This window comes from Pocillopora damicornis, chromosome 8 (genome assembly GCF_964200805.1).
Source record: "Pocillopora damicornis chromosome 8, jaPocDami1.2, whole genome shotgun sequence".
Lineage (NCBI taxonomy): Eukaryota > Metazoa > Cnidaria > Anthozoa > Scleractinia > Pocilloporidae > Pocillopora > Pocillopora damicornis.
In genome coordinates this window covers 8,024,406-8,047,148 of record NC_142677.1, presented here as the reverse complement: position 1 = coordinate 8,047,148, position 22,743 = coordinate 8,024,406, and the positions used below count along the sequence as shown (strand labels likewise).

At 39.3% G+C, this 22,743-nt stretch overlaps 3 protein-coding genes and 1 pseudogene across 10 annotated transcripts in view; 3 read left to right on the top strand and 1 right to left on the bottom strand.

The window, feature by feature from the left end:
• Positions 1–22,743, top strand: part of LOC149041258 (uncharacterized) — a 29,315-nt gene extending 6,572 nt beyond the window's left edge. For 2 of the 4 annotated variants that reach the window (XM_089180154.1, XM_089180153.1), the window contains exons 2-5: positions 19,783–19,955; positions 21,559–21,863; positions 22,220–22,485; positions 22,605–22,743. In XM_089180154.1, the coding sequence (XP_089036280.1) occupies positions 19,805–19,955; positions 21,559–21,863; positions 22,220–22,485; positions 22,605–22,650 (768 nt within the window). In that variant the 5' untranslated portion in view covers positions 19,783–19,804 and the 3' untranslated portion in view covers positions 22,651–22,743. Of the gene's footprint in view, positions 1–12,523; positions 12,624–19,782; positions 19,956–21,558; positions 21,864–22,219; positions 22,486–22,604 lie in introns of those variants that run through there. The other 2 variants (XM_089180152.1, XM_089180155.1) reach the window with 2 other exon arrangements.
• LOC149041260 (uncharacterized) lies at positions 1,652–13,668 on the bottom strand. Of its 5 annotated transcripts, none has more exons than XM_089180147.1 (15): positions 13,487–13,654; positions 11,340–12,034; positions 10,344–10,397; positions 9,762–9,873; positions 9,517–9,611; positions 9,005–9,069; positions 8,563–8,616; positions 7,337–7,430; positions 6,840–6,892; positions 5,890–6,676; positions 5,294–5,377; positions 4,638–4,695; positions 3,704–3,918; positions 2,850–3,058; positions 1,652–2,458 (listed from the first exon to the last, which is right to left on the bottom strand). In XM_089180147.1, the coding sequence occupies exons 8-15, from the start codon at positions 7,418–7,420 to the stop codon at positions 2,269–2,271; spliced, it is 1,680 nt and encodes a 559-aa protein (XP_089036273.1). In that variant the 5' UTR covers positions 7,421–7,430; positions 8,563–8,616; positions 9,005–9,069; positions 9,517–9,611; positions 9,762–9,873; positions 10,344–10,397; positions 11,340–12,034; positions 13,487–13,654; the 3' UTR covers positions 1,652–2,268. The 5 variants fall into 5 exon arrangements, with proteins under 5 accessions (XP_089036273.1, XP_089036274.1, XP_089036272.1 ...); XM_089180148.1 differs by having other exon boundaries at positions 9,798–9,873; positions 13,487–13,631; XM_089180146.1 differs by lacking the exon at positions 10,344–10,397 and having other exon boundaries at positions 9,798–9,873; positions 13,487–13,668.
• LOC149041261 (uncharacterized) lies at positions 11,164–12,475 on the top strand (annotated as a pseudogene).
• On the top strand, positions 17,715–18,575 carry LOC149041259 (uncharacterized). The gene has a single exon (XM_089180837.1). The coding sequence runs from the start codon at positions 17,715–17,717 to the stop codon at positions 18,573–18,575; it is 861 nt and encodes a 286-aa protein (XP_089036963.1).

Genomic DNA, 22,743 nt, shown 5'->3' with positions numbered 1-22,743 from the left:
TTTCAATGAAAGAACGGTTGCACAGCTAAAAGATAAAAATTAACTTTTAAAGTGTCTAATATCGGACTTAGTCAATAACATTATATCCGATGCTTGAGGTATAACTTCAAATTTCAAATGCTGGTTTAAAAACTGTCTTCAAAGAACTAATTTTATGATTGAATGGCGAGCAAGTCTAAAGACAATTTTCAGGCAGAAGCTATTAGCTATTTCGGAAGCTACATGAAGCAGCATGTAAACGAATTGCAGTCACTACACTAATTTCACTTTATTCTTAAACAATTCACCAACGATACAATCGATCTTGGTCAGGTTTAAATAAAATTTCCTTTCCCCGGGAGTTGGTTCTGGAGAAAAATAACAAAACAAATGTTGCAGGTACAATAGAACACAAAAACCCCGTAAGTTCAAACCTTTTTAGCGAAGCTTACAAACGTTATCGATGATTTTTGTACCTCCGAAGATTGCAAAAACTTGAAATTGAACGGAATCTGAACTAAAACTATACGTGCAAGGTATAAAATGTGCATAGTGAAGCGTATTTAAGTACGTAAGAGTCCTTTGTGGCCTTAACACCGACTTAAATGTGCTAAGTGCATACCGCTGTAACATGCCGACCCCAAAAAGCGCACGTAAGTAAGAGGACAAGCCTTTCCTCGTGCAAGTGATTAAACTGTTCCTTAGTGTCAGTCAACTCTCGCACAAGATTCTGAATTGCATTTCACTCTTTGCTATCAGAGATCGTTTCAAGAGACGTAACTTGCGAACTTTTCGTCGCAAACAACCACTAGCAGTCTTGACTTCAACAAGACGAATAATTCCGTTGCGATTAGGATAAATTTTTTGAGCGATTCCTTTGGGCCAATGTCTACGAGGACTGAAGCACGCAATCGCTCACTGCAAGGTTCGGTCGTCATCTAAGCTATTTCTGTATGCTAACAGCGCATACCGTAGTAACATTTGCAAAACTTTCACGGCATGCAGTAGGTGCAACCTGGTTGGTCCATGTTCTCGCTTAACTCTTTCTTAAAACTTTGTTTACAATCCATGTTATCCTGTTCGGGTTGATTCCCGGAGCTCAGTGGTCTCTTCTGGCACACGAACAACAGTAGAAATTAATTAGGTCCTCTAAAAAGATTGTAAATCGTCAGGCCTAAAGGCAAATAATCAGATTGTTTCACAGGGAAAGGAACTACTAGATCTCCTCGAGGTTGTTTTTTACGGTGGTATTTTATTTTGCGTAGGGTTAGATAACGCCCTAACCCTAATCCATTAACTCCTAATCCACTACGTTTATTTGTAAATGGGGAAAACTTTTCAGGTTTATATTAGTGTTCATTACGCTTTGTTAGTAATGTACAGCCTAAATAAGGCCAAATGAGTGTCGATAAAGCATGTTCAACAAGGTTGGGAAACATGCCTATTCTTTCCAGCAATCTACCATAAGAGAGCGGACACGTGACAGGACACGTGACCGCAATTGATTAAGAGCACCGGTACCTAATTATTGATGTAACGTCGTTGATCTAACAGACGAAATGAAGCATGATATCAGTGCATGATTTACCAGAATCTGTTTTTACCGAATTGTAGTATGGGTTTCTTCATTTTCCGCTTCCTCCAGGTTTAACTGTAAACACACACATCCGACTAAGAATTGAAAACTGAATTTTAATTGTGTAAGAGCTGCTATAATCATAAAAAGACTGTTCATCGTTCTCCAATAGTCATCTACGAACAAAACCATTCAAGACACAACGCGTTATCTACCTCTATTTAACATTTAGAAATATCTACCGCACCTGCTGACGTCATATCCCCCTCTGGCCTAAGATAACACATCTTACTATGGCAGTAAGGAATATCGTAATTCCTCTTGCTCACAAGATATGACGTCTCTCTAAATAATAACTTGCAGTTAAATATTTAAATAGTAACAGTAATCATCACAATACATGTACATGGCCGCTCCTGTGATTGGAGCAAGGGGGGCGTCAGCACTTGACGATGAACTTCGTTTCTTGTTATATTATTTTATGATGCATAATCAAACTCAACGCCTTCAGCTCTAAGCAATAACATTTCTTCTCCCGTGTTATATCTACTTTATTTAATTCTCACGATGCTTGATAAACCCAATACCATTCTGACAGGTTGAAAAGTGGTCACCGCTAAACATATGTCAGTTGTCAAATGGCTACAAGTTGACATCTTAACGTAACACAAGGAAATAACAGATCGCTCGTGCAGTGTCTCTGAATACCGAAATCACTTTGGCTTGTGTAAGTAGCGTAAAGAAAGATATGTCAAAACTCTGAATATAAAAATAAAACAGAGAAGTACAGCAATGTTTTCTCCCACAGATCTTGTCACATTCAGCCTCTCTAAAATGTCCGTTCCTTCGATGACGGTTCCATTGTTGTAGCATTTACCGTAAGAAGACTCAGTCGCCGAGCAACTGGAGGAACAAAAGTGATGCATTTTGAGTGATCTTTTTTACATTATATTCTGTTTTGACATTAACTTTTGTAGTAAAGAGAATTCTACCAACAACAATATTGTGCTGAAACTGTAGGAAGACAATAATCTTTATTTGCCGTACTATGCATATCCCTTTTGGCTTTCCTGTTATTTTTTTATTTATTATTATTTTTTTTGGTGAAGTTATGAACTGTTGCTACTACAATGCTTTGGTAACTTTCATGAAGGTAACGACTGACGTGCTACCAGTTTCATATCTAAAGGAAAAAGTGAAAGAGAATTCCAAACAACATGTCAAGGAACATACAGCATAAGATTAATGCTGAATTGAATGTCCCGGATATTGCATACCTCAGAATTAAGCTCACCTGAATGATGGAGAATTAGCAAATTCAATGATAAGGGAAGCCTCATAAGAATACTTCACGAAAGCAGTGTACTGAAACCAAGATAGCCATGAGGGTATGTTTTTCTGGTAGAATCCGCCCAACAACATACAGGTCAGACCATATACAGCACACACCACTATTGACTTCTTGAAGTTCATTACTGTGGCGCCGATACACAAACCTATGGACTGGACAACGAAAGATAAGGCTTTTTTACAAGCGTGAAGACACCCTATACTCTATCAAACAATCTGCTAATAGAGAAATAAACCGGTAAACACTTCTCTGGAATTCCTGTTTTTGTTTTGTTTTTTGCGTGTGTGTGTGTGTGTACTTTAGAGGAGATGAAGAATCGTAGTTTGTGTGCCGAGAGTTATTATTTTTTTTCCCTACGTAAAACGACTCTCTTTCCTTCAAGTCACGCAAAAAATTTTTTACCATTATATTTGAAAAAAACAGAACAAAACAAAACGCAAAAGAAAAAGAAACCGAGAGGTTAATTGATTAAGTAAAAAGCCCACGTTTTTGGTCGTCTGCATAAAGAGCAAGAAAACCTTGGTAGGACATATTTGGAGCCGTACTGCAAACTTCCTGCCAAGCACAGGTAATGAACAAGGAAGCAAAGTGTCTTTCATGGTTAAACTCGTCTTGCATGGCTTTTCAGTTAATTTCAAAGTTTTCCCACCAAACATTTTTCTCGGTGGTGCAGAGCGTCAGTCCACCAAAGACGAGATTGTCCGCCCAGTTTAGCATTTTTCTTCTCCCAAAAGATGTTTATCAGAAGACTTTGAAATCATATGCCAAACATCTGTATATATTAAACTTGGTTATACCTGTCCTGTTATGGCTGTTAACAAAAGCACGAAAAGGCCACCGAGGAAGGACTCGCTTCTGTTTAAACCCGTCATCCAATAGACTGCCGTATAGAACAGAGTCGGCTGACATAAGACCAGCGGTAATTCACTGAACAACTTGGCTAAATAGTATGCAGAGAGTCTGTAGTAGCCAGCAGCACGTTCTTTATTTACTACAGTCCTTTCACTTGGAACTACATAACCAACAGAAAGATAATTAGATCTAGAGTTGAACACTTCTTGAGTGTTATTTGTAAAAATAAGACAATAACGTTACATGGACTAATGTATTACACGTTCTACTTAGATGTCACTCAGGGTACATGTAATTCAAAAAGGTTATTTGCAAGAGTCAAGATTTTGTATTCAGCTGTAGTCGCTTCATACTATAAATGAGCAGAGAAAACAAGAAACAACTTACAAGCCGTAAGTTTAAATCCCCCGTTTTTCCTATTGCAAATTTTCATTGCACGGCCGCTTGGGCAAATCTCGATCTCCTGATATAAACAATCGAGCCCACTGTTTTGACTCTCTTACATTCTGTATGCCAATAATTTTCATTTGGGTACCATTGGCTGTTTTCATAGTTGTATTGTTCAAACTGTACTAGAAATTACAGATCTTGAAAAAACAGAACAAAGAAATCTAACTGCCTTAAACCCTTCCTTGTAAGATCTTGTTTGCATTCACGACCCTCTCTTAAGCTAACAAAGTAGCGCAGAGATACTGAGGAACTCTTTTGGTACATGTAGCAATTCTTGGGTGTGCAGTCCTATGTCTTATGTCTAATGTCAAAGTTTGGTGCATGTAACTTCGGAAAAGTGTACCAAAGAACAAAAAAACACTTGGAAAAAAAACAACTTGGGAAAAAACATTTTAATGTTTATCAAATAAACATGCAATCTCAACTCACATGATAACAGAGCTTGGAAGAGTGGATTAAACATCCAATAAACCACAACGAAAAACAGCTGTAAAGTAAAAACAAACATGGCAATTTTCTTTCATTGCAAAAAAAAGTAATAGGGCGCAATGCAGCCAAACAATTGATGACAAAAAAATTGAATCAAGTCAGTTAGGAAATCGCCAAAGGTTGAGGCCTCGCGCTCTGCACAAATTTTCTTTACTTCACGTCAGGTGTGTGACATGACTTATCGTCTACTCTCCACCAAAGAAACAAAACAACCCACTTCCTCTTCTCGTGAACCTGGCCGAAATAAGAAGCCGTATCTTTTTTAAAACTAAAATTAATAATTGGTTCCAAATGAGAAAAAGTATATGTTAATGTGCCATACGTATGGAAAAATTAGTTTTCTTTCTTAACTTTTGTGGTACAGTGAATGAACTGGGACTATAGGTAAAACTCTCCGACCACGCGATTTGAGAAAGATGGACTAAATTAGGCCTAAAGAATGGTTAAGGTCTAACATCTCTGTTCCCCCTCCCACACCACCCAGGCCATACTCAACCAATTTATCCAAAATGGTCAATTTCAGAGGGATTAGGGTGATTCATCGTGAACAGTGGTCTTTATTCGAAACTAACAGTGACAAGCGTAACATAACCTACCAGTGAATATCTGTCTTCAATGCTCTTCTCTTTGTAAGGAAGCTGGAACCAGATCAAGCCCGAAACGAGGGCAAGAAGCAAGTTCTGGAACAAATGATGCACAAGCACATTGTAAAAAGACCAATTTTTTTCCACAGAACGGACGAAATACTAACTTAGGAAACTTCATAATCTCAATCTTTTCAATCATTTAACAATATAAAGGTAACTGGAAATGAACGTTAAGGTGACAAAGGAATGGTCAGACAAGGTTTTTACGACTAAATAAAACGAAATAAAAAACCAGCAAGTTAGCGAGTGTCCTGTGTTAGGTCGCTGTGGTGACACAATCATAATGAGTAAGGCAAATGGAAAGTAAACACCATTTACATAACCTTACTACCTATCAAAGTATGCTTACAACAGCCACATCTGACAAGTGTACTATTTTCTACAGCTCTTGAGTTTAAGTAAATGTTTTGGTTCATCACTGGAAATGTTACACATGGACACCAACATCACCGAAATGTTACAATGGCTGTTACACATGGACACCAACATCGTACTGTTATTTCAGGTTCGACCTTTATTCAAACTATACCTAAAATAGTGCTTACCTGTGATAACTCTAACTTAGACAAAATATCTGGTTTGGACTGCTTAAACGTTCTAAGTAGGAGAACTGTGAACTGTATCCAGAAACTTGTGGGCCATGATGTGGAAATATCTGAGAACAGGGCAGAATGATCTTCATCGTCATCATGAACATCTATTTTAGAATAATCACGTGATGTACTACGCTTGTAAGATACAACAGCCACATTGACATCTGCTACTAGTACCAGGACTTCTGAGTGGACTTGTGGAAGATGATCTGAAGATTTAGTGAATGAGTCTCTCACGTTCCTCCAAAGGGTCTTAGATGCAGATGGTTTGGGATTTGAAGCCAAGAGGTTTGAACTCTCACTCATCTCATCATTTCCAAATGGTATAAGCCGATTGCCTGTCTTACTTTCTTTTTCTTTGTGCAGCATCTCCTCAGACGAGAATTCACCTCCATTCTCCTGCCTTAGGGTATCTTTCTGTTCATTCAGACTGTCAGCAACTGACAGCTCATCAATGGACTCACCACTTCTGTCAGCTGCAGGACTTGTTTTATTTTCTTTTTCAGGGACTTCAGAGTTCTCATCTACCTCACGTACATCTGAAGTACAATGAACAGACACATCATCCTTGTTCTGTAACTCTTCAGTAGCTTTTTGCTGCCCATTTTTAGGGCTCGTTTCACTCGCCATATCCTGTGATTTGTACTTGTCATCCTTCTCTGGAGTAGGACTTGGGGTATCAGTTCTTCCTGGTCTATGGTCGTAGGAAATTGCTGAATATTTCTGACGTCTTTTCTGTCTAAAATAAGAGATAAAATGTGTTTTTCTCTCAAGATGTAAGCACCAGGTGACTCTTTCCATCACCACATATGTAAATATTTTAACTACACAATGATGAAAACAATGGGAAAGAAATGTTACAGCTGTTGTCTACTTTTCTGCAATTACATAATTTCACCAACCTTTCAGCCCAGCCTTGGACAATCCTTTCTTGAACTTCCTCTCCTTCAGTAACCTTTTCCATTGAAGAAATAACACAGATTGCAGCTCAGGAATTGTATGGCATAGATACGTAATTTATTGATAGCACAGCCATGCAGTTGACAAAGTATAGGTTGACCAAGCATAGGTATAAGATGACTGTGCAGTCAATGGCTGCCATCTTATCTGTGTGTTTCATGCATGAAAAGCCACCATGAAGTCATCTTGACTAAACAACTAGCTAAAGCTAATCTAAGATTTTGCAAATGAAAAGGAGGTAGCCCTTAAAGAGCTGAACTTATCTGCTCAGGCAGCCAAACAAAATGTAGGATTTTCTTCATATCATACAACGTTCAAAGTACCTGCTTGTGGAGCCAGCCATATTGTGTCAATCATACATTTACAGTATGGTGTACAAGTATGTCTACACTTGAGTTGATATCAACCAAAATTAATAACCATGTAAAGTATTGCTTACATATAAAATCAGCTGGATTAAAATGAGCATCACAAACCAAGCCAACACTTTCAAAGAAATCAAGAACTCTACTGGCCTTTCCATAATATGCTACCTGTCATGAAAAGGATATTATACAATGAAATATCACAATACCACGTCAAGGTAAATGTGCAAGACTTCATCACTAAATAAAGGTATCTACCCCCTCTTTGCTTAATGCAGTTTGCATATCTTCTAGACCCACAGTGTTTTGTTGATTGTGTGGTACAAATGGTCCTGGAAAGAACTCTTGGTGTGCCAGTGAATCTAATCAACATTTAAGATATTAAACTACGCAATAAAACAGCGAAGGTATGCAGACTTCAACACAATGTTCATAATTCACATAGTACCGTAATTTCCGGTCGTTTACCCGCATGGCCGATTACCCGCACCGGCCGATTATTGCATACGGCGAAAAAAAAGTCAACAGATTACCCGTACTGGTGGATAACCCGCACGTTGTTATTCAACTTTTTGGTGGCAAAAACGTGACATTAAGGTGATACATTTCAGTCTTTTAAAAGTTGTCTGATCCAACTTTCGAAAACTTGAAAGCGTCTTTGTCGAGTTTAAAGGTCAAAGAAATTCAGACGCGTGCACAATTCTGTGTCAATATTAACATGTACTTTATTTCTGAAAAAATCGATATCTCCGGTTCTATTGGGCCTAACAAGTCCCTTAAAACGGGAAAATTCTCCTTAGCTCAAGCTAGTGTTAAATGGAAATTTGTTACTGATGCGCCGGATATCTTTGGATAATTTTTGTCACCATCAAGGTTTTGTTTTCACGCGTGCCGATAATAATTTGTTCGTCGCGCAACTAATTATGCGTGAAATAAACTCGAGTCGGCATCATGTTTTCGTGCCGCTTTGCGGCACTATTAACAAAATAAAATTTACTTGAGAGGTGGAAACGCATGTTGGTGATATTTTTTTTCAATTCAACTACCACTGGATTTTAAAATTGTCACATAACCCGCACCTCCCTATTACCCGCAGTGGCGCGCGTTTAATGCAAAATCAACAGATTACCCGCGGGTAAACGACCGGAAATTACGGTACTTGCATACATGTATACCAAGTTCACGTATATTTTTTCCTAATTTTAATAATGATGTGTAAGAGTGAATACTGCCACTAATTTGTAAGCTTTATCTCAACATCAATACCACATCATTATGAGTGCATCCAGATCATGCTTACATGACTAGAGTTCAGGGGGGTCATTCAGTTAGTTTATCTTCCAATGCCTCCTCACTGTATTAGGGAAATAGGACACAGAATAAGTGTTATTTTACCCTTTAAGACTTAAGCTTAAGATCTGGCATATATTATTACAGTATGCTACTGAGTCATTGTTAGTATCTGTGAACTTTATAAGGGAAATTTGGAAAGTCATCACTCTAATGATGTACCTTTTCAGCTAAATTTTAAAAAAAAGCAATTAAATATATAATTCCAGCTTGGGAATTTGAAACAACAGACTTAAATTGAAAAAAAAAATATTTTAACTTGAATGAATAGTAGCATTCCCTGTACCTTCAATAAAGTATGCAGGTTAAAATTCAATCACACTAACCAAAAGAAGGAAGATATGTTGCTAGTACGTACACATTAAAACAACTAACAAAGAATATACACTTACATCCAGGTAAATCAAAGAAGGATTTGTTATTAACTCCGAACCAATGTTCACCCTTTTTTTCTCCCCTGTAAATGAGGAAAAATCAAGGTACTTCCTTTTAGAAATCATTTAAAAATATTTATTATAAGTAGTATTAACCAACAGTAAGGTACACACAGGGCATGAGTCCAGCATCTATTACATATGGCCACATTCACAATATACCAGGATAAACTATAAATAGAGGTTTAACATTCATAGCAGATTTACTAATAGAAAGGAGAAAAGGGCACTGGATTTACAAATTAACCCACAATCAACATCTCAATGGTAACAGTAAGGTATTTGTATTTAAATTCATGTATAGCAACAAGATAAGGACCCAAGGTTAGCCATGTTTGCTCCATGAGTGACCACCCACAATAAGATGAACATGCTAAGAGTTGTATGTATGGATATAAAAACAGGTGTAAAAAGGCAATAATTCGCATCACATAATGTTTATTACTATGTAATAAAACATTTTTAAATACCTCCTGATAACCCTCTTTCAGTGCAATTCTGCAAAGGCGAAATCTATGGTCATACAGATACCTTTTATAACTTTTCAGACAAGGCATCTGGCCAACTGCAGAGAACAAGAAACATAATATGATAATGATTATATATCAGATTTGAACTTTTGAATTAGAAACACTTATATAAATGACTGTTCAGCAAAGACGATTCTGGCTCATAATTCCAGAAAACTAGGAAGATGAAACAACCACAGTCAAACCTCAATTATCTGGATTTTTCAATTATCTGGACTCACTCTTCTGGGCCCATATTTCAACAAACAATTTTATTCACTCTCTCCTGGACCATTTCCTTTTTGTTCATTGCATTATCTGAAGCAAAAAAAAGGAAAAAAATTTGATTTAACAACCTTTAGCTAAGAAAACAGCTGAACTACAACATTCACATTATTCATCTTTGTTTTAGGTTCTGGTAAAACAACATTTCTACAACAACATTTCATTATCTGAAGCAAAGGAGAGAAAAAAATTGATCTAACAACTTTTAGCTAAGAAAATAGCTGAACCTACAACATTCACATCATTCATCTTTGTTTTAGGCTTTGGTAAAACAAAATTGCTAAATATTCTTGCTGGAAGAATGTTTCCAGAAAGTGGTGAAATCCTTCTCAATGGTACACAGTTGAACAAGAAACTGAACAAGGCTATTTGTTATGTCCTGCAAGAAGACATTTTCTTTGCCAATCTTACTCTTCGGGAAACTGTTACTGTAAGCATCTCAGTTTTTGTCTCAGTTTTAACCATACATTTGTACAAATTTATTGTTTAGTTAATTAGAGTACCTTTGTACATGAGTGGGAATTCACATCTTTACTTTTTTGTTCAACTTGACCATGCTGCAAGTACATTTACTCTAATTACCAGTACATTTGAATCTTGATTATCCTGATTGATAATTTATTATTCAATGGTTTTTAAGGGAAAATTCTCAGATGAATGTGCATCATTGCAAAAAATTTGCCAAATTAACTACGACAACTCTTTAAGGCAACAACGGTAAGTACTAACCGTGGAACCACCTAAAACCACCTACAACCACCTACAACCACATACAACCATCTACAACCACTTCAAAAATTTCAACAACCACCTACAACCACCTCAAAACCATCTACAGCCACTCGCAAACTATCTAAAACCATCTAAAACAAGGCAAGAATGTCTTAAATAAGGCAAAATGACAAAATGTTATGTACATGAAATATGAGAATAGAATGAAACCTCCACCTCTTGCTGAAATCTTACTCTCCCTGGTCTCATGTATAATCAACCATCTCATGAAATGAAATGCAAGAGCCAGTTTGGTAAAAGGCTAAATAATAAGCACGTCAAAATACTTTGTGATAACTCACCCATTAATGCTATGGGTGGAACAAAATCTCCAAGTTGCAATCAAGTGGCATATGACATATGGGATTGGTGTGTAAATAACAACACTGGGTTAAGAGCAACTCACATAGCTGGAGTAGAAAACACTGAGGCTGACGAAGAGTCCTGATTATTTAGTGACCACACTGAATGGGCCTTAAAAAGGGAGATCTTTCCACAAATAACCACCCACTGGGGCATCCCAGAGATTTATCTATTTGTCAGTTGACTTAATACACAGCTCCCCAGGTTTGTCTCTTGGAAGTGTGACCCAGCCTCTTGTTTTGTGGATGCATTTACTATTAGGTGGGATTCCTTGTATATTTATGCTTTTCCACCTTTTTGTCAAATTAACAGATGTTTAAAAAAAAATTTGGAGGAACAAGTACCTCAGGGAATCATGATCTTACCACTTTGGTCCACTCAAGTTTGATGGCCACAACTTCTGAGAATGATAATTGCAATTCCATTTGTGTTGCCAAAGCACCAGGACCTACTTTCACTGTCACATTCTCCCCAAAAGTTTCACCCCTTAGGAAAGAAGTTGACTATGCTAGCACTTCTCCTATCTGGAGGATCAGGGGATTTCACAAGCAGCTACAAAGCTCATCATGGTTACATGGCAAAATGGAACAAAGAAAAAATACAGTACCTACATAAAAAAATGGCAAAACTTTTGTACTCAGAGGCAAATCAATCACATTCAACCACCTGTAGTACCTGTGCTTGACTTTCTCACAGCACTATATCAACAAGGCCTTACATACAATGCCGTCAACACTGCCAGAAATACTTGTCTAGCTATGTTACTTTAGAGGATGGGACATGTGTAGGAAAACACCCACCGGTGTCCAGGCTGATGATAGGCGTTTTTCAGGAAAAACCTCCAAGACCAAAGTATACAGAAATTTGGGATGTGTCTATTGTCCTGGTGTATCTCCAGTCTCTATCCCCTGTGAATACATTGTTTTTGAAGGAACTGGCACTGAAACTTGTCGTGTTAATTTTTTTAGTTTGCGGCAAAAGAGGTCAGACTGTACATTTGTTGAATATTGACCGCATGGTTTTTTCAAATAATTGCTACACCTTCCAGCTTGAGGGACATCTGAAGCAAAGCAGACCAGGAGTTAACAGCCTACTTGTTAAACTTAAAGCTTTTGAAGATAAAACCCTGTGTGTTGTATCTACATTAAAAGAGTACTTAACAAGAACACAAAAATTAAGAGGCTCAGAATGTTCACTAACTATCAAAGACCTTTCAGAAAAGTTAGTAGAGATACTGTAAGCCAGTGGGTGAAAACTGTTCTCACTGACTCTGGAATTTAAATCACACAGCACACAGGCTGCCAATACATCTGCAGCTAACAAGAGAACACGTTTGCTGATAGGATACTCAGCACTGTGAAGTAACACACTTGTAAAATAAAAGTTTTGCCATGAAAATGCTTAATGTTTGTGTTACTTCAAAATCTCATGTGATCTTACAGCATGATAACGAGGTAGACTGGCAAAATTAAACAAGACTTACCTGTAAGTTGAAGTTTGATTGAGATTCTACCGAGTTATAAAGTGCTGGGAGATTACATGCCCTCCCACCCACATTAAGCCTCTGAAGCCTGAGTTGGCGCATGCGCTTGCTATCCCGTGTAATCTCCCAGCACTTGGAAGAATCTCAATCAAACTTCAACTTACAGGTAAGTCTCATTTGATTTTACTATTTTAGCACTAGCGATTGAGTTTTATCACTAGCAATTGATATTTTTTGGCACAAATGGCTCCCCAAAGGCCACAATCTTTTCCCATGACGTAACCACACCAGACACATCGTAAGCAATCGAACAACAGAAACAGCTACAGGTAATAGTTGGTTAACAATAGCCCATATTTGAAGAATTCAGATTCTAGCCGCCAAAATTTGAATTTATCGAATTGGCATGACTCTAGAATCAAACTTTTATGACGAATTCGTCCTTTCATGATTAATTAACGACGAATCACTTATTACAAATTAGTCTATAATCAAACCAACTAGGCTGTGCTTTCGTTCTGCACTTCAAGGAGTAACTTGGACCAAGTCCTTAAACTTCAAAACCGAGCTGCTAGAACAATTTTATATGCCCAAAGAACTGCAAATTCAGTTGATCTCTTTAATTGTCTTAAGTGGATTCCTATCTATAAAGAAGCTTCAATTGTCGTGACTGAAGCGTTACATTGAATTTGTTGATAGTTTCGTGACAAAAGTACAGAAATATGATAAGTAATTTGGGTTGATTGATTGTGAGATTGGAGTTACAAGTGAGTAGGAGAATAAAATAGTGTACATAAAACCAGTGTGATTGTTTGTAGCGAGATCATTTACGACACACTGAAGAGATATGCTCTTGTATTCAAGGGCTTAATGGCCAACTGCCCCTATACATGAATGAATTACGAGTGACTGTAGTGTGACCTTCAAGAATGTTCTAGAAGTAGCTGTGTTATGCTGAGTCATCCCCCAATCAATATATAAATAGAATATGCTGTAATGTTACGGAACGTTCTAAATCCTCAACCATACCTATAAAAGCTGAGCTTGTAACTAGATGTAGCGAGTAGTTTAGTTGCTGGTATAGCCCGTCAGATATCAATAAAGGTGTATGCTATAGAGAATACAAGACGTCCACACTTCATGGTGTCAGGAAGTGGACTACAAACTTGAAGATAGATGTCGATCCAAGCGAAGACAGAAGAATTAATCGCGGGCGCTAAAAGAATCCAGCGGTGTTATTGGAAAGACCGGAAGTGTTAACACTGCCACTTGTGAAATTTGAAGTGAATTTCGAGGTTCACATGTTGAGGAAACTGCATTTCTGCGAAAAGCCAGAGCCTATCGTACACTTAGCGAACGTCTCACGAGGACGACAAAAGAATTAACAGGATGGACGATCAAGAGGACCCTCCGGTGCAAGAGAATCCTCCAGAAGCACCTTTAGCGCAACCTATTGTGCCACCTTCACAGATGTACAGTCAGCCGACCAACGCCACCTCCAATGAGTCTCGAGGGGAACCTGGCAGAGAACTGGACTTTTTTTAGAGAGAGTTGGGAGAGCTATAAGATAGCAACTGAACTTGATAAGAAACCCAAACCAGTCATTTGGAAACTCTTAAGATAGTTCTGGGAAGAGAAACTTACCAAATAGCTTAAAATCTGCCTATCGCTGATTGCACAGATCCTGATGGTTTTCTTGCCGGTGTCACAGCGGATTTGGAACCCCCGCGGATTTGGACCTCCCCCCGTCTAAATCCGCTAGCGGATATGGACCCCTCTTCGCAGATTTGGACCCCCTTACCAAACTTTCCTTTTAAGCATCCTCTGTATCATATTTGGTAACTAATTCTATTTGCAAGCTTTTTTGTCGATGTTCTTTTCAATCACAACACAACATTTCCTCAATAAAGGTAAAAAAAAAAAACCAGCCATTTCGTTCCAATTCTACCGCATTCGTTATAGCGAGTCGTACAGTATACGCAAGAATTAGATGTGAACAAACTACAGCATTCGAACCGTTGAAATTGTCACAATAAATCTTTGCTTCTTCTGATGCGAATCAACATTGGTACGAAACGTCATAACAATAGTGGAGACTATTGCGTCCAGTCACAAAAATAACTCAGTCTGACTTTCTAAAATAATAACATTAAACAGTTTTTGAACAAGAACGAAGAAACTACTCGTATTACAAGTCGTTCGTAAAGCCTATGATAAGTAAAAATGTTTCTATTCTGAACTATTGGAACTCTCAGCTTATTTTCAGATGCTAATCAACATTAATGTCAACGTCTTAACAAAAGTGGAGACTATTACATCGAACTCAATCTTATTTTCTAATTTTAACGATTATTAACTGTTGAGGGATCCAAAATAACACCTTAACAATTACGAAGACGTCTAGAGTCTGGCAATCTGCAGATAATGCAGAGCCACTCGCCCTCCAGGGCAGTCTTAAATCCCTCGCAGCTCATGTGTAACCTTTCCTTGCACAACTCACACTGTACCACGTCGGTCAGAAAAAAAAGATTGATGGAGAAATAGAAACTTCAGTACACGCTGTCAAGTACAAAGGAAAGAAACCAGATTTTACACGACGAGTAGAAACGGTGAAACAATGTAAATATTGTGGAACGAATCACAATTTGCACCAGTGTCCGGCTTATGGAAAAAATGCAGCAAGTTTAACAAGAAGAGCCATTTTGCTAAGATGTGCAGAAGTCGAGATCAAGAATCTCAAAGGAGAACACAGAAACCTGTGAAGAACGTTTCCAAGAAACCTACGAGGAGTGTTCATCGAATTGAAGAGGCCGAACCAGTAATCACTGATGATTCAGTCATTGACAGCAGCCGTTGTAAATACATGATTGAACCTCAGCTAAGAAGTGGACAGACAAGTAATTGGATTGAAGTAACCATGCAGATTGATAGCGGATCAGAGGCAAATTGTTTGAGAATGGAAGATTTTGTAAAGATTCAAAACCGACAAGACTTGAAGAAAACTGGTGCCATTTTGAAAGCGTACAATGGAGAACGTGTGTTTCCCAAAGCTGAAGTCTACCTTGACATCAAGATGGTAGTGATTGATGATGCTCCAAGTTCACTGTTATCAGGAAAAACATGTGAGGAGTTGGAACTCCTGTCTACTCCTGTCAACTCAGTTTCTGACGTGAAAGGGTTGACCAAAGATACTATTTTACGAGAACACAACGACGTATTTACTGGGCTAGGGTACATTGGAAATTACAAGATTGAACTGACAGAAGGAGTAGTACCGAAACAAGATGCGCCTAGAACCGTACCCGTCGCACTGAGAGACGATCTCAAGAAGAAACTTTATGAAATGGGACAGAAAGGCCACGTAGCGAAAGTTGATGAACCAACAGGCTGGGTGAGCAGTGTAGTATATGTGAAGAAGCGCAATGGCCAACTTCGTGTTTGCCTGGATCCCAAAGAATTGAACAAGCATGTCAAAATACCAAAGCTCTGCCTTCCAACCATTGATGATGTGACCTCCAGGCTTGCTAAGGCGCAAGTGTTCACAGTCCTGGACGTTAAAGATGGGTTTCTGCAAGTGAAGCTAGATGAGGATTCTAGCAAATTAACAACATTTCATTAAGATGGGTTTCTGCAAGTGAAGCTAGATGAGGACTCTAGCAAATTAACAACATTTCACACTCCTTTTGATAGATACAAGTGGCTTAGGATGCCCTTCGGCATATGTAGTGCACCAGAAGAATTTCAGAGACATATAAATGAAATCATTAAGGGCCTGGAAGGAGTAACTGCTATAGCTGATGACCTGTTAAAAATTGGAGCAGGAAATACCCATGAAGAAGCCTTGGCAGACCATGACAGAAATCTGATCGCGTTGCTACAGAGATGCAGGGAGCGTAACTTCAAACTGAACAAGGACAAGTTCGTCTTCAAACAACAGAAGCTGAAGTACTGTGGTCATATCTTGACTTATGAGGGTATTTTACCAGATCCAGCCAAAGTTGAAGCCATCACTCAGATGCCGAGACCACGCAGTAAGACTGAAGTGTGAAGTGAGAAGACTACTTGGAATGATCAATTATCTGGGCAAATTTTTACCTCAGCTGTCTGACGTATCTGAACCTCTCAGAAACCTAACCAAGGAGCAAAACCAATTCATTTGGTCGAAAGTTCACCAAGATGCCTTTAACAAGTTGACTCAGCTGATTTTAGAACCGCCACTACTCCGTTACTACGACTTGAGGAAGAAGTAACGATTGAGACAGATGCAAGTGACTATGGACTAGGAGTTGTTCTACTTCAAGCCGGCAGACCAATGGCATTTGCTAGTCACATTATGACTGAGACTGAGAGACGTTACTTTCAGATCGAGAAGGAATGCCTCGCACTGGTGTTTGGTTGTACACGATTTGACCACTATCTCCATGGAAGAGAAAAGATTACAGCAGTCACAGATCATAAGCCTCTAGAAACCATACTTGTCAAAAGTATCAACCGCGCGCTCAAGAGGTTACAACGCATGATGCTACGACTGCAAAAGTACCGCCTGAATATTGTGTACAAAAAGGGTACTCAGATGTACATAAGTGATAATCTGTCAAGATCTGCCCTCCCAAACGGCCGAACGCAAAATAAGGAAATAGATGATTATGAAGTCTTTACAATTCACGCAGAAGAACTTCTCATGAAAAATATCGAAGGAACAGATCCAAATATCTTTCATAACATGACAGATGTAACCCTTCAGAAAGTAGCAACGGCAACCTCAAAAGATGGAAATCTTGTGACCTTAGCTGAAATTATAGCTCATGGATGGCCTGAGGACAAGACGCAAATACCGCCCAATGTCTGAGACTACTGGCCGTATAGAGATGAACTAGCAGTTCAGAATGGAATAATCTACAGAGGAACGAGAGTGCTCATTCCTACGGCTATGCGCCCGCAGATGCTAGAAAAAACACACTCCGCTCACCTAAGAGCTGAGGGATGCATGAGACTCGCGAGACAATTGTATTGGCCATCGATTCATCATGATATCAAATATCTCTGCGATAACTGTTCAATATGTCAAGAAGCTAAGCTAGATCAACCTAGAGAAACCATACAGAGCCAGCCTATTTCAAAGAGAAGATGGCAAATAGTCAGTACTGATCTTTTGAATGTGAAGGAAGACGTCTAATTGGTAGTTGTGGATAATCTCACAAAATACTGGGACTTAGAGCAACTGAATGATACTGATGCTGACTCCACAATCTTACAGATGAAGAAGATTTTCTCCCGGCAGGGAGTCCCTGAGGTGGTAAGATCAGACAATGGTCCTCAGTATGCTAGCAAGGAATTTAAGGAGTTTTCAGAGAGTTGGAACTTTCATCACTATACACCTTCACCACACCATCCAAAAAGAAACGGCGCAGCGGAAGCTGCAGTCAAACAAGCTAAGAGGATACTCAAGATGAGTCGCGACCCCTGGATGGCTATTTTGGAACAAAGGAATACACTTGATGAGTTGGCATCACCAAATGAGAAATTGGACTCCAGAAGAACAAAAACAGTTATACCAGTGAAATCAGAATTACTTGAACCCCACGTGATACCAATCTCAAGCATCGTACGAGCTTCAATCAAGAAGAAGCAACAGAACAAGAGGCACCATGAAAAGAAAGCGAAGCCGCTACCGCCTCTTGTTGTAGGAGATAGTATTCGCGCCAAGATCAGGCCTCAGTCGTCGCCCCTGTGGACACAAGGTCGTGTGGTCATAAAAGAATCTAACGGATCCTACATAGTGAAGGCCGATGGCCGTGAGTACAGGAGGAATCGGTGTGACATCAGGAAAACTATAGAAATGACAACGCCCAAAGTCGTTGTTACAGACCCTTCTTTAGACCCTTCTTTAGACTCTCCTGTGGGCCCACCCACACAGTCAGATTCAGCCTTGCCAACTGCCCCACAGCCAAAGTTCATAGAATTATCTGGAGTCAACAATGAAACAGGACAAATGCAGTTGAGTGACATAAAAAATAAATCAAAATCAGAACCAGCACCGATTCGACAAGGCGTAAGAAGATCACAGAGACAAGTCAAGCCAAACTCAAAGTATAAAGACTTCGTTCTGTTTAAATAGCCTCAGAGAAATTTAATAGACTGCAATAGGCAATGTGATTTCTCGTGATTTCCTTAATGAATTGTTCGTCAGCCTTTGTAAAGAAGAGAGGATGTAGTGTGACCTTCAAGAATGTTCTAGAAGTAGCTGTGTCATGCTGAGTCACCCCCGAATCAATGTATAAATAGAATTTGCTGTAATGTTACGGAACGTTCTAGATCCTCAACTGTACCTATAAAAGCCCAGCTTGTAACAAGATGTAGTGAGTAGTTTAGTTGCTGGTATAGCCCGTCAGATATCAATAAAGGTGTATGCTGCAGAATACAAGACGTCCACACTTCAGTGACCAACAACTATGGAAATAATATATGATACGTTGAACTGAGCTTAAGATACCCTTCATATAAACATGAAACTGGAGAGAGGACATTTTCTGTGCGCATGACTAATCAATGGAATAATTTAAAAGTAGCAGAGTCATTGGGAACTTGGGTTGTATATTTAAGAATATACTGGTGAAAGGGAAATAAATTATTTACTGTTAGCAAACAAATCATAATGCACCTATAAGAGTTCAGTTTGAATCATTCTTAATATTTTATATTATACAATTTTATCCTTGTATTCTATATTATCATTTGGTATATTCATCTTTATGTGTGTATATATATATATATATATATATATATATATGTATGTATGTATGTATTGTAATTCTATTTATGTATTATTTTAGATAGAGGGCTTCTGAGGGTTATCGCGGAAAGCTGTCGCGTGCCACCCTCTTTCAAGAAAGTCTCATTCATTCATTCTTTCACTCCAAGGCATTACAAACAAAAGAGCAAACTTTGCTTGATTTTACTGTTTCGTGATTGGAGAAGAAACTTACGAAAAAAGAAAACGAAACTAAATGGAGAAAGTCGACTCAAAAGCTTTGATGCCATTCCTCGTTACTTCGAATATCTGCAACAACTTATCCACGTAGCCCTAGGCCATGTAGTACAGTTTTACTATTTCGATTTTAACCTTCAGAGGCAGACACATGCACCTCTCAAGCGCCTATCTTTTTCTTGTTTTCTAGAGTTGATGTTATGAATAGTGGGTCAGTAATGATGGGAATTACTGGGTCAAAATAGGGAGGGGATAGTATTTATAGAAAAGTATAAGACCTTTTTTAACCAATTGGGGTTTTCTTATTACTTAACCTATGATGAATTATTGTTTTAAGCATCGCACAGAGAGGGAAAATAATGGGTAGCACTGTGACAGATAAGAGTAACTACAGCATGCTCCAGACCCAAATAGAAGGCCAACTGTCAAGTCAGAAACGATTTGTTCCTATGGAAGAAAGGCGCGATACCAGCTTTCTTCCAGCTGAAATCATGCCAGCTATTTCTAGTGGTACGTAGTAATCTGGTTTAGATAGTTAAAAAATTACTGGTGGACACGTGCACAAATAATGACAGACAGATAGGCAGGCAGACAAGCACATGAATAAAGATACTGTGAAGACTGCTCGGGGACCAGGCTGATCAGATTAATTTTCCACCAATGTTCTGATAAAAGGATTGAAGATATCATGGTCATTGATTTCAGTCAAAGCTGGCTGAGCACATATTATACGTCCATCGGGAAAAAAAAAACCATGGATCAGCAAACAGAATTGTGAACAGACAATTAAAAGGACTATCCTTGAGGGTTGTCCTATACACCCAATCTGAGTCCGATGGACGAAGGCCACGAACATTCCGACTCACCGGAAGTCAGTTCGCGAAATATACAAAGTATAGAGTTGCGGACTGGGTGGAACATGTCGGCAAACGGCCGGACTCCATCGGATCCGATGAAGACGGGTTGCCGTGGCAAGAGTATATCGGACTGACCGCGTGTTAGTTCGCGAGAGACTTAGAAAATATGCAGCAAAGTAGAGAAGTGAGAGGGGTGGAAAATGTCGGCAAACGGACTTCATCGGATCCAATGGAGACGGGTCACCGTGGCAAGGGTCCATCAGTCTCGATGCGTGTTAGTTCGCGAGAGACTTAGAAAATATACAGCAAAGTAGAGTAGTTAGAGAAGTGGAAATTGTGGGCAAACGGACTTCATCGGATCCAATAGAGACGGGTTGTTTTGACGAGAGTCCATCGTACGCGCCGCGTGTCCGTTTGCGAGACACTTAGAAAATATTATGGCAACGTCGAGCATGTGGAGGGGCTGGAAAATGTCGGCAAACGGACTCCATCGGACCTGATGGAGACGGTTTGCTCGACATGAGTCCATCAGACGCGCCGCTTGTTAGTTTGAGACCTCACGGCTTAAAGTGCGACGAATGTTACATGAGTAGCGCGCTTGCTTCGCCTCATGATTTTAAGAACGACGAATGTTACATGTGTAGCGCGCTTGTTTCGCCTCATGGCTTGAAGAACGACGAATGTTACATGTGTAGCACGCTTGTTTCGCGTCATGGCTCAAAGAACGACGAATGTTACATGCGTAGCGCGTTTGTTTCGCCTCATGGCTCAAAGAACGACGAATGTTACATGCATAGCGCGCTTGTTTCGCGTCATGGCTCAAAGAACGACGAATGTTACATGTGTAGCGCGCTCGTTTCGCGTCATGGCTTTAACAACGACGTTCATTTCATATGTAGCGCGCTTGTCTTGCCTCATGGCTTTAAGAACGAGGTATGTTTCATGTGTAGCACGCTTGTTTCGCCTCATGGCTGAGAGATATTTTCTCTGTCTCTCGCGAACTGACCTCCGGGGAATCCGATCGACTCTTGCCAGGACGAACTGTCTCTATCGGGCCCGATCGAGTCTGTTTGCCAACATCTTCAACTCCCCTCGCTGCTGTTAACCTCTTACTTCAGGTACCATTGATCAAGCGCCTTGCGCCCATTTCCGGGTGTATTGGACATGAGTGGGTGGAGAAGGCCTTGAGGACATGTGTGCCTTGAGGAACAGTTTAAAATGGCGCTTATATTTAAAATGACTCGCTTTGCTTGCAGGAAAATATATTACCACCTATCGCGGCGTACCATTGATGAAAGATCCTTTCACTCTCGCAGTTGTACCACAGTTGCTCTGGGAGCTTAAACCACGTACCATAATTGAGTTCGGCTCTTACGCAGGAGCCTCAGCACTTTGGATGGCAGATTTGTTGAGGCAATACAACTATGAGTCACGTGTCCTCTCGTTGGATATTGATCTCTCCATGCTGGCGCCTTTAGCGAGGGATTCCCGTTCTGATATTTCGTTTATCGAGGGAGATGTCTTTGACGTTGAAAAACACTTCCACAAGGAACTTCTTGAGGTAAGTTAACTGACACCTTACATTTAGTGTTTAAACACTTCTTTGAGGACCCAAGATCTCATCCTTTCCTGGGGGAGAGGATATTTATTGTCACTTCAACAATGAGTTACTGAATCTTGGATAGAATTTGAAGAAGTAAACCCCTGTTTGATTTTTCTATCAGGCAGGGATTTATCTCATTCATGGTTCTCATTGCTGCACTCATCCTCTGACAAGTTCAACAGGAAAGATCTAGAATTCCCGTAAATCTGGCATGAATATCGAAAGTTAAAGTGATAATCAGCGTGTTCTTGTTTTCCACAGAATTATTTCAACTTTGTTTTGTTAATTTTCTTTCTTGTCGTTTCTTTCATTAGAGCTTACCTCATCCATGGTTCCTAAGTGAAGACTCACATGTGAACATGATGGGCGTTTTAGAACATTTTCATAAATTTATGCAACCTGGAGACTACCTCTGCATCGAAGATACAAACCCAACGGGACCTGAAATATCCGGACAGGGACTCATCAAGGATCTCGGATACTCAATGTTTGGGGACTCCAAACTGAATGACCTCAAAAGATTTCTGAAAGACCATCCAGGCAAATACATGGTAGATCAAAAATATACCGATTTTTACGGGTAAGAGGTTGCTAAGTGATTTTATCCATTAAAGTAAGAAAAGCGTTACTCAAGTTCCTCTTTCCCTTTCAAGCTGATTTTAATAAACTAAATCCGACTTTGCGTTGTTATTCTTGCAGATACAATGTCACTTTAAACACCAACGGCTTCTTAAAACGGGTGTAGGTCCACAGCTTCTTCGAATCGAAGATTCAAAGCTGAAGGCAAAGTAAACTGCAACCTTGAATAAAACATTAAACTCAATTCCGAGAAGGAAAA

Coding starts and splice junctions, on each gene's coding strand:
- LOC149041259 (XM_089180837.1), top strand. CDS start 17,715: ATGAAGAAGATTTTCTCCCGGCAGGGAGTCCCTGAGGTGGTAAGATCA.
- LOC149041260 (XM_089180146.1), bottom strand. CDS start 7,420: ATGGAAAGGCCAGTAGAGTTCTTGATTTCTTTGAAAGTGTTGGCTTGG. Junction 6,677..6,839: donor GTCCAAGGCTGGGCTGAAAG/GTTGGTGAAATT, acceptor CTCTTATTTTAG/ACAGAAAAGACGTCAGAAAT. Junction 4,696..5,293: donor TTGAAGACAGATATTCACTG/GTAGGTTATGTT, acceptor TTTACTTTACAG/CTGTTTTTCGTTGTGGTTTA.